Source organism: Montipora foliosa, chromosome 11, assembly GCF_036669935.1.
Source record: "Montipora foliosa isolate CH-2021 chromosome 11, ASM3666993v2, whole genome shotgun sequence".
Classification (NCBI taxonomy): Eukaryota; Metazoa; Cnidaria; class Anthozoa; order Scleractinia; family Acroporidae; genus Montipora; species Montipora foliosa.
The window spans coordinates 45680319-45692446 of record NC_090879.1 but is presented as its reverse complement, the minus strand read 5'-3'; the positions used below and the strand labels follow the sequence as shown (position 1 = coordinate 45692446).

The following is a 12128-nucleotide window of genomic DNA, read 5'->3' as shown; positions in this document are numbered from 1 at the left end:
AGTTATTCTCTTGGGAAAAAATAAAATTGTAAATTTCACAAGCTCTGAATGGCTCCCATGCGAGAGCAGACATGATACGAAGGGATGCTTCCTCCAACTTGCCCATTCAATTATTTTTCAACTTACTGAGAGTAATGATTGACCAATAACAAGGCGGTATCTCCCATCGACTGTCTCTGAACGATGCCTAAACGCAGCACAAGACCTCACATCAACTGTGAAAGGAATGATCCAGTTAACAACAAAATGATAAAGACTAATAAAGACTATCACACGTTGTGGCCTTAGTGGGTCAGTATGTCCGACTCGTCTGTGTACTGCTTTGTTGAGACCCCTTTTTTACTGCAAAGGGTCCATCTTGTAACAAGCTATAGACGTATCTCATTATTAAATGTCATTTCAAATCTTTTAGAATGTTGTGTGTTCAATCATATGAAATACCATTTTTACGCTTTGCTAAACGTTAGCAAGCATGGGTTTGTTCAAGGACGTTCAATAGTCACATAGTTATTGACATTCTATCATGATATTGTACAAAACCTAGACAGTGGACTTCAAACGGGTATCGTATACTTAGATCTAGCGAAAACCTTTAACAGTGTATCTCAGCCTCGTCTCCTCTACAAACTCTGCCAGTATGGTATTAGTGACCAGCTTCTGAAGTGTTCCGGCAGTTATCTTCTCAACCGACACCAACGCTGCCTTGTACATGGTCATTCGTTGTCTACCTGTATCGTCTGGCGTTCCTCAAGGGAGTATACGTGGCCCACTGCTTTTTCAAGTGTTCATAAAAGATCTACCAGCTGCCATTGCAAATGTCATGACCTTGTTTTCTGACGATTCAAAATGTCGTAGAGTTATCAAAGATATCAATGACTGCATGGCTCTGCAAGATGACTTAGATAGCTTACAGTGTGCCGTCTGTCAAGGACCTAGGGGTTACAGTTTGTCATGATTTAAAATAATAATAATAATACTATTAATAATAATAATAATAATAATGATGATGATGATGATGATGATAATAATAATAATAGAGTCAAGAAGTTGTGAGATCAAAACTCAATGGAGGAGATTTGATCGATGGCATCAATAGCTGGGCTGTAGGTGTAGTACGGCACATTGCAGGGATTGTGGACTGGACAATGGAGGACGTAGCCAACATGGATAGAATAACTAGGAAGATCTTGGCAATGAATGGCTGTATGCACACCAGGAGTAATGTTGCGAGGCTGTACCTGCTGAGAAAGGAAGGGGGAAGAGGACTGATCGGCATCGAGGAGTGTGTAACAAGGGTGAGCAAATCCCTTCATGGCTACCTAAGAGAGAGCACTTGAGCATTTGATCGATGGCATCAATACCTGGGCTGTAGGTGTAGTACGCCACATTGCAGGGATTGTGGACTGGACAATGGAGGACGTAGCCAACATGGATAGAATAACTAGGAAGATCTTGGCAATGAATGGCTGTATGCACAACAGGAGTAATGTTGCGAGGCTGTACGGCGGCGGGGAAGAGGCTAGGACTGATCGGCATCGAGGAGTATGTAACAAGGGTGAGCAAATCCCTTCATGGCTTCCTAAGAGAGAGCATAGAGTGGATGTTACGCTGCGTTGAAGGAGAAAGTGATTGTTGAAGAAGAGAGTCAGTAGGACTATGAGAGGAGGAGGAAAGACGAGAAAGTTAAAAAGTGGAAGGAGAAAGCCCTACATGGTGCGTTTGTCCAACAAATATCAGATGAAGCTGGAGAGGAGTCTTGGAGATGGCTCAGGAATGGATTCTTAAAAAAGAAGACAGAAGGTTTGATTCTTGGTGTTCAGGAACAAGCTTTAAGAACAAAGATGCCACTGAAACAGTACGACACATTATCAGTGGATGCTAGAAGCTTCCCCAGAGAGAGTATAGGAAGCGACACGACAAGGTGGCCCTGCGGATTCACTGGGAGATGTGCAGGAAGTGTGGGATAGAGTGTAATGACAAGTGGTATGACCATCAATATTTGCCAACCACAGAAAATGGAGAAGTGAGGATTGCCTGGGACATGACTTTCTACACAGACAAAGTGCTGAAGCATAATCGGCCAGATATTACTCTAGTGCATAAAGACACACAGAAATGGACACTTATTGACATAGCTGTGCCAGCGGACCAGAACATCACCAGAACTGAAGAGAAGGTTGAAAAGTACCAGGAACTAGCATTTGAAATCAGAAGGATTCATGGAGCCTCAAAAGTCACAATAATACCTATCGTGATTGGTGCCCTTGGAAGCATATCAAAAGGTTGAAAGACCTGGTTTGGCAAGCTAGATGTACCTGACTTCCTTGGAAGTGTACAATTATCGGCCATCCTTGGAACTGCTCACCTGTTACGGAAAGTGTTGTGTCTCTAAGCTAAGGGGAGTGGCTGAGACACAATAAACATTACCCAGTGGAACAACTGGAGAGAATCAAATATAATGATGATAATAATAATAATAATAATAATAATAATAATAATAAATATAATAATAATAATAATAATAATAATAATAATAATAAATAATGAATGTAAGAAACTGGCGCAGAAAGAGAAGGCATGACAATATTGCCAGATTGGTCTACTGGAAACTCTGTTGTAAGTATGGTATAGACAGAAGTGAGAAATGGTATGAGCATCAACCAGATAGGGTTGTGGAAAACGAAAGTTGTAAGATCTTGTGGAACACGTCCATCGAGTGCGACCATATCATCGCAGCCAGAAAACCAGACATTGTTGTTGTAGAAAAGGAAAATAAGGTAATCAGTGTGGATATTGCGTCACCGTGGGACCACAGGGTGCATGAGAAGGAAGGTGAACAATAATAATAATAATAATAATAATAATAATAATAATAATAATAATAATAATAATAATAATAACAATAATAATAAATAACTTTATTAACGTGTCAGGTAAAATAGCAGTTTCCCGCTAAGTAAGGACATCTATCTACAATGTTAAAAACTAATAACACCCCTAAAGTCCCCCATATAATCTCTCTATAATCACACCAACAAACTTAAAAATAATTATAATATTAAGAATTACAAAGAGTGCAGTTGATGCAGTTGTTAGGTAAGATACGTTTGGCGAGGTCTACCGTCCTGATCACTCTTTTAAATGGATCTACCGTTTTAAGTTTCCCTAAATTTCCTACCAATCTTTGACCAGAGTACTCGTTCTTGGTATCCGACCGAATGCTTACCATAACCCGAGGTGTTAACTCTAGGAATTATAAAATCGTTCTTTCTTTAGATTGTACTGATTACTACTAATGATAAACAACCTAAAAATGTAGTCTGGACATAAACCGTTTTTAACCTTATACATTAAAATTGCAATGTCCTGTAACCTTCTATTATATAAAGTGGGTAATTTTGCCCTTTGTAACAGTTCAGGATACGTTGAATTACTATCACAATAAATGGCCCTAAGTACCCTTTCTTGAAACCTCTCTAATTTCCTGGAGTCACTAGCCTTGCCAAAGTTCCAGACTGTACTACAATATGTTAAGTGAGGTCGAATAGCACCTATAAAGAGTTGAGAAGTTTAGAGCGTTATCGATATCAACTCCCAACAAGGTGATACTATCATAGGACGTGATGTCTGTCCCATTAACATTTAACTTTAACTTATGATCCTTCAGCTTATTTACCCTATCCATATTTCCCATGATTTCCCTTAAGTGAATTTGACTCATACCAATTGGTTGCTTTTTTAGCGCTGTCCTGTCGTTTAGTTTGAATCATGCTAACCTATTTATCGATTTCGTATAATCGATGGTCGTCAGCGAACATACTAACATTAGAGCGCATAACAAAAGTCAAGTCACTCTGGAATAAATTCCATAGTAAAGGACTAAAAGAGGATCCTTGAGGGCGGATGATCTCTTTTAACGCATTTCCAGGAACTGGTGGTTTCTATTATTTTCAGTCTGTTAAAACGGTCCTTAAAATATGAACTCATCAACTTTACACAGTTTTCTAAGTAAGAGACGGTGGTTTTGGCAATCAATTGCTTTAGACGTGTCAGTAGAAAGTATACCAACACTTTCTCCATTATCAAGTGCCTTCTTCCATTTCTCTGTTAACATAAGAAGGGTGGTTTCACAGCTGGGCCTTTTCCTTCATGCCGTAAGGTAATCACTCAACCTTTCATTAAACCCAGTGCAGTGATTTGATTAGCAAGAAGCTTTTCAAAGACTTTGTTAATGATGGTCTGTACACTTACTGGACGCTAACTTTCCATGTCCAATCGGTCGTTCTTTTTTATGAACAGGCACTTATTCACCTCTCTTCCAATTCTTTGTCCAATGGCAGCTCGCGATATAACGGTTATAAAGATCACATCAGGGTACATCAAGCTCAGTCGAGCCCAGTTTGAAAGCTTTGGGTGGAATAGTGTCCCAGATATTCGTATTCCCTTGAAGTTGAAGGATTGGTCGTCTCCAGCGGACATTCTATAATTCACGATTGCTTGTATACTTCCACGATCACCGAACAGTAGAGTCCATAGCGTCATTGACAGAGCAAATGTTATCAGCAATGGTTGAAAAATAATCGCCCATACTCTCTGCGATGTGTAGTTGATTGGTGGTTATCGAGTTGTTAATCTTCAGTTTCATTTCCAAGGATTCTCTTACTTTCTTAGATCGCATTCCTTGAATACCACCTGTTCATCCAAGTTCTTACAGGACCTAAAATTCACAACTTTTGTTTTAAATTTGACCACCCTTTCCTTCATAAGAGGATTGACAGGGGCGTGGTCACTTAGCCCTGGATCAAAAACGCCTCTTTTGATAAAACCATCAGGCAGGTTAGTTAGAATAACGTCTATAAGTGTCTCGCTGGCTCGCTCTTCAATTTTCTGAACTCCTGATCGGTTCAGAAATGAGACAGTCGAGTTCATGTGTTTCTTGTAGATCAAGAAGTAGTTTTCCTTCATTGCTAGTTGGTCGAAGACGATCGAGATTCAGGTCACCAAGCACTACAATAGATTGTCTTCGTAGATTTGCCCAGTTGCAAATGTGATTTAACTCTTCTTGTAACTGTTGGCGGTATGATAATGTGAATCTTTTTGGAGGTCTGTACAGGCCAATCATAATGATACTTTTCGCTTTCAACTGGATGTCTAATACAATAACCTCGATGGTTTTGTAGCTTTTAACAGGCTTGATTCTTTTGCATATAAATTCAGAAGATAGGTTAGCTAGAATTCCTCCTCCTGCTTTCTTCCTATCCTGTATTTATTCCTTTCTGTAATCAAATCATTGTTCGCTGGAGCTTGTGATTCCCCAAGAGGATTTATAATATAATACTGATTTGCATAGACTCCACAAGCAATATTTTGACCCAATTCCAGTAAATCATTTCCATCATTTTCGAATTCGCTCGCAAGTTCTCCACTGTCCAAACCGCAAAATGGAAGTTCCGAAAAAAGAAAACACCTCCGTGAAGCTATATTCCTTGAGATTGATTGAGTGAATTGATTAGGCCGTACATTGGCACCCTTGATATGCATTAACTGTGAGCAAAATGGGAAAGTGAAAAACGCAAACTGCAGACTGTGCAGACCGTCTGTAAAATGAAAATTCAGCCTGAATTAGGCCTAAATAACATTCGGTTAGCCTAATTAGGCCTAAATAACATTCAGGTTAGCCTGTTTACGGTTAGCTCTCAATAATAGTGAGGGTAACGCAATATTTTACCCCTGGTCTGCACGGTCTGCAGTCTGCGTTTTTGGGTGACCGGAGCAAAATGAACTTCGTAGACTGCGGTAGTTTTTAGCAAATGTTCGGTTAGAAGATGGACACTTTTCAGGTCTAGGGTTTGGGTTGATGTGACCGCTTTCGGTCAGGCGGTTTAACTGTAATGTAGACGTCGAATTAGCAGATTTGGTTAATATTGACCCAAAGTAGCCCTTCGACGGCTTGTTTACAATAAGCCTTAATCCAAGCAGGCGGGTAGGATTTGATCAAACTTTAGTCTTTATGTAGTTACAATGATCAGTAGACACTCCTCTAACCTTTAAATTTGATTTCACGTCACTCAGTCTTGCAATCAGCCAAATAACAGCGATAATTTCCCATAAAATTATTGAGGTCCGATGATCCCGTCCGAGCACCATGATCGTCGGAAGTCGTTGTTAAATTTCTGGTGTGATAACTGGAACAGTTTTTCTTGAAGAATTAGCTTCACTCTCAAACTCAAAGAAGCACAAGCATAATCCGACGCATCTTAGTAAACTAACTAAGTTGGCTGAGGCAGGGGCAGCCACGAGCAACGAGCCAAGGAGAAAAGTGCGGCTTTTGTGGTACTTAAGTGCTCTCTCTCTCTCTCTCTCTCTCTCTCTCTCTCTCTCTCTCTCTCTCTCTCTCTCTCTCTCTCGAACTATAAACTGGAGCCCCGTCTGGGGCGTTAGGCAACACACACGCGACGAGTATGGTACTAGCAAATTCATGGTGTTCAAAACAGGTAGTCCATCTCTGAACGCGTCGGTTACTGCAACAGGTGCAGTCCCTTCTTACACCAAAATGGAACAATCACATAGATATTACTTAAGCTAAAGGTTATAAGTGTTAGGATTCCTTCGTAGGCATAGCTTAAAGTCATTTGAGGCAACTTTTATATCTGAGTTTCATAAGACCATACATAGGTTATGCCACTGAGATTTGGTCTCCACAAGGTATTGTTTATATAATGATGTTAGAAGAAAGCCTGCAGCACAGGGCCTCTAAATAAATCTCGCTGACTATCTAGATAATACGTCTCATTGAAACCTCCTTAAATAACTGTAAATCGCTTAACCTATAATAATGCAATTACTAATTACTATGATACTGATATCTTCAACACTTGACATAAGCTGCTTACAAACAATTGCTGCTGTTACTAACTAATTGAGCCATGCAGCTTTACGTCACCTTTATGATCACATTATGAACAACCTATTGTCCTACGCAATGTCTTGCATTAGTAAATATAGTCATTTAGATGCACTAGTGTTATTCGCTATTCAAATCATCAGATTACTTCTATTTTATATATACGTCACAGTCTTATATATCTTATCCATAGTAACTGTACTGGATATAGTTTATACATAGCTAATATATAGATCTCTTGGCATGATAGTTTATCCCTAATTGAAGCTAATTTATTAATGTCTTTAGTTAGCTCTCAATTTTATTTATTGAATGGATGCACTTAATTTGGAGCCTCGCACTGTTGTGCTTCCATACCCTTCACTTCTTTTTTTTTTCTTGCTTTTGTATGTAATTTTTTCTGTTTCTTCCTATCCTTTTTGATTTTTAAGGATGGTGCAATTTTTGTAAATAAATAAATAAGTAAAAAAATGAATATTGATGCGTTCTTGAAATTTCAGTTTATTCGTAGCAAAAATCATCATCATTATCATCATTTTCATTATCGTAATCATAATTCTGCATTCATTCCTTACAGTTTTACGACTGTATCCTTATCACATTACGTACCTATGAACCCATGACTGGGAGCGCAATTTTGACAGGCCGATCTATTTTTAGACTTCCTTTTCCGCAAAACAAAACAAGAACAACAACGACAAAGGCAGTTCCGGTTCGGTGACTCTATGACGCCAAGTTGTGATTGGTTATCGGGCTACTGCGGAAGTCTCATTCGCGGGAAAATCAATCTAAAAGATGAATCGGTCTGTGAAAACGCCGTGAACAGATAGGAATACAAGCCTGTTTTTCGCTCCTACTCATGGGCTCCAGGCGTAACCCATTGAGTCTCTAATTACTTCATTTACATTTATATTCGAGTCAGCTCAATTTCTTTTACTTTCAGTTTGACGTTAAGAGAAGGTAAGAGAACATAGTTAAGAGAACATCCGACGAAACGTAGCCTGCAGAACAGGCGGATTAGCAAAGCCAGCGCAATTCATTCATGATTCATTCGCGCTCGTTTTCGCGCTTCGCGAGAGAGCTCATGAATCGCGCGGGCCCTGCTAATCCGCCTGTGCTGCAGGCTAGTCGATACGTCGTCCTTTTTTTAACGGAAATTCAGTTATCATTCAACCGAGATGGTTCTAATTTTCTCAGTTTTATCGCAATATTTTATAATAGTTAAATTGTCAATCATAATCGTAATAATAACGTTAGTTGAAGTGATGGAGATTTTGGTGTTTCATATTAAGATAGCACTACCACAGAAAATACCACATTGTTAGGAGAAGCCGGGATTCTTAGGAAGTCCTTGGATCAATAAAAATAGAGAGACCCTTAATTAATGGTGTTAATCCGCACCCTCGAGAAGTGAGTTGGTGTTAAGACTTGCTATTGCTTATAGGAAGGACACAACACAGCAAACATGAAGGCTGCTGTAGATTTTACGATGACCTTAATCCAATAAATGCACGTAATCGCATACAAGCTCATTGTTTTAAGGGTTATGAAGGGTCACATTCTTACCACTCTTCTTAACTTGAACATTTCTTGTGTCCGAAAATACAAAAAATGTGCATTTAGAAATGCAGGAAGAAAGGTAAGGAGGGGGGGGGAGGGGGGAGAGAGGTGCGACTGGAAAATTAAAGATGAATCAGTTTTCATAATTGTGGTCTTTCCAGTACTGGCGCAACTAAGGTGTCGTGTATTGTAGGGTTATTAATGCCGTCGTTAAGAGAGATGTCATTACAAAGGCATCACTTCCTTTAAAGGTTTTTAAAGATTCTGAATGTTGGCCCCTCCCCTGACTGATTAGTGAAAATACGATCTCCTGCTCTGTAATCAGATGCTTACCCAAATACGCTCACTAGTCGGCGATCGATTTAGATTGGAGAATGTAAAGTGAAAGGACGAATCCCTGTGCCCCCGCGATAATTCGTTGAAATTTCTTTTTAGGTCGTGCATAAGACTGTTTTGCTATGTTTTCCGATGGTCCCGTGGTCTACTTGAACACAAACTGAACAGGAACATGATAGAGCCAAATACAAGGGATTCGCTCTCTTTTCTCGTGAACTCGTAATTTAATCGTTTTAACTCTGTACCTAAGCGGAAAGGTTTATCACCCGAAAGCGAGCAGATAACCGATTTGCTCAACTCCATTTCCCACCTGAGGAACAAAATCTGAAAATCCATCAAAGTTTACGTTGAAAACGAACACTGTACAGAACGCAAATATCTTGAAATCCTCAAGACGATTATGTTAACTGCACGAGTGAAGCTTGACGTCGAGGAAGAAAATGCTAGTTTTTACATTGCATGTTTTGTTTTCATTTCCAAGGAATCCAGGCTTATAGGACCGCCAAACATATGAATCATCACTGTTACGACAGGTGTCATGGGCGTCAAACCCAAGCTAACTTACCTTCGCATCTTGTTCCATTTGCTGCATATCCAGGATTACAAGAACAAAAGTAAGAGCCAAGATTATTTTGGCACGTTGCATTAGCGTCACAAGGAGAAGAGATGCACTCGTCGATGTCTATGGAAAGTAATATTTAACGCATGAGGATATGTCATGGGACAAAGTGAGTGAAGGTAAGCGAGTTGGTTACCGCGGGCTTTGGTATTAATACGAATGCCCAGAGGAACTACATATAACGATTTGTTCGATTTAGGGTTTGACATGAATAATAGAAAGTTGTAAACGCATGGATTCCTGTCGCAAAAATTCATTTAAGGTGGCTGGAACCAGTTTCACTACTTTCAAGGACCTTTTTATTAGAAGGGTTGTCACTACAAAACTGTATCACGTAAAAGAAATGTTATGGTACCATATCAAACGCCAATTGTTACTTAACAAAATGCGCTCACTATTTTGACGTAATAGGTTACCATGGCAACATGAAAGCTCTCTAAAAACACCCTATATTTCGTCTTTACTTGCTTATATCTTAAAAATGAACTCGGTGACCCCCATTTTTTATTGTAGAATAGTAATTAGCAATTTGACATAGGACTATCTGCAAAGTTAAAAAAAATTCTTGGGAGCCAATTAAGAGCTACCTTAAATTTTCGAAAAATTAAGGTAGCTCTGAATTGGCTCCCAAGAATTTTTTTAAACTTTGCTAATAGTTCTATCTCAAGATGCTAATTACTATTCTACAATTAAAAATGGGGGTCACCGAGTTCATTTTTGAGATATAAGCAAGTAAAGACGAAATATAGGGTGTTTTTGGAGAGCTTTCATGTTGCCATGGTAACCCATTACGTCAAAATAAAGAGCGCATTTTGTTAAGCAATAATTGGTGTTTGACGTGGTACCATAACATTGCTGTTACGTGATGTAGTATAGTAGTTATAACCCATCTAACAAGAAGGTCTCTAAAAGTAGTGAAACTGGTTCCAGCCACCTTAAGTACTGTTCCAGCTCTCAGATGGAGCACGTGCAAAAATTGGCCATTTTTCGCAGTTCGATCCGCGAAATTGTTGCTAAAAGGCTCGTATTCTCAGCTGTATTGTAACAGACAGTACAACTTTCAAACAAGGTTGGTGAGAGTTGTGTATCATGTAAAGTTTTACTGCGTCTTGGAGGGGACTAAGGAATAATGTCCTGATTCCCGGCACAGCAGTTCTAAGCTCCACAAAAAGGCAGTCGGGTTATCGTCCTTAAAACAGGGAGGTACTTGATTTGCCCAAGAACATTTCCACCCAAGGAAAAAAAAAATTAACAATCTCTAAACGTTTACATTGAAAACAATACATTACAGAATGTAAATGTCTTAAGTGATATCTTGGAGATGACCATGTTAACCCCATGACTATTTCTTACCAATACATGTTTTTCCATCTCCAAGGAACCCAGGCTTACAGGAGCAAACAGGTGATACATCAGTGATCCGACAGGTGGCATGCGGATCACAAACTTGGCTGGAGGTAATGCATTCATCGGAATCTGAAAAAAGATGTTCAAGGACGCTCGAGTTGGTTTAGTGTGAGACATTGAAAATCTTTAAAAACACAGTTCAGGATAAACCTTTGAGCACACTGAATTAAGTCCAAAGCAAATGAAGCAGCGAGGAAAACGAAAAGAAGATACTTAACCAATCCAAAGATTCAACGAGTATCCGGAGGTTAAGGGGTAACTGTAGTAGGCATTGTTGCCGAAATCATATTCATAAATATAAATTGAACCGCTCGCAAAAGTTGGATCGTTGGACTCTGTGATTCCAATCCCGTGATCAGCACGTGAACACGAAGAACCTCCTCCACCAATCATCATCACTGCTCCATCTCCATTACTCCAGTCACACCAGAAACCAACATTAGTGGCATTTTGAAGTGGACCGTCACAGGTTGCCTGTCCAAAACCCTGCGTACTTTGGTACTGACCGCCATATTGCACAGTGCACCGTCCTCTACATTCTTCACTGCCCCAAAGAATGCTCCTAAAGTCTCCAAAGCTTGTTATTTTCGATCTGAATGTCTGTCCACCCAGACAGTTGCCTGTGGTCTGTAACAGTGGAGTGTGCAGGGGATCATCGCTGCGCGTGATTTTGAATTCGGTTCCGTTAACGAGCCAGAATGCCTCAGAGATCATGTCGGTATTGTGTGATGGATCAGTAGTATCTCCTAAAGCACTTGTCAAGTCATACCACCATAAACCATTGTCTTGCATCCAGTTTTTGGCATTAGCATTTGAGAATCGTGCTGCGAGAGTCCAACCTTTGTCATCACTTGTCATATCACAATATGCCTGACATGGAAAAATTACATCATATTAAGGTATACATACTTCCCTGTCCGATATGAAAGGGCAGAAATTAACTGAATTAATTGAAAGCCATCGCGTTTTTGCGACAAAAATGCGGAGATGAAGTTGATGCTAAGTATGATCACATCTTCAGAGACATCCTGGATGAGCATACTCCTTTGCTGCACAATGTCCTAGTTGTGTGGTCCAGGGTTTCATGGTTTAGTGCGTAATTTAAGCTACTGAAGGCAAGCGACGTAAACTTGAGAGAAAACTGAGAATAAGCAGTTTACAATCACATAAATCTCTTTACAAGAGTACATAATGTGATGGGAATTCTAAGAAGCTTTTCAGGTTCTCAACTCTCTCTGCAAGGAACGGTCAGACAATTACTTCCAGCTCTGTGCGGAATAGCTTGCTCATGACTCTGGCGAG

At 39.7% G+C, this 12128-nt stretch overlaps 1 protein-coding gene across 1 annotated transcript in view; it reads right to left on the bottom strand.

Moving 5' to 3' along the window:
- Positions 1–11691, bottom strand: part of LOC137977213 (uncharacterized) — a 13759-nt gene extending 2068 nt beyond the window's left edge. Inside the window, exons 1-4 of the mRNA XM_068824475.1 lie at positions 11045–11691; positions 10773–10895; positions 9366–9482; positions 127–215 (exon numbers count right to left, since the gene is read on the bottom strand). Coding sequence (XP_068680576.1) covers positions 127–215; positions 9366–9482; positions 10773–10895; positions 11045–11684 — 969 coding nt within the window. The 5' untranslated portion in view covers positions 11685–11691. The remainder of the gene's footprint in view (positions 1–126; positions 216–9365; positions 9483–10772; positions 10896–11044) is intronic.
- Between the last annotated feature and the right edge of the window lie 437 nt (positions 11692–12128).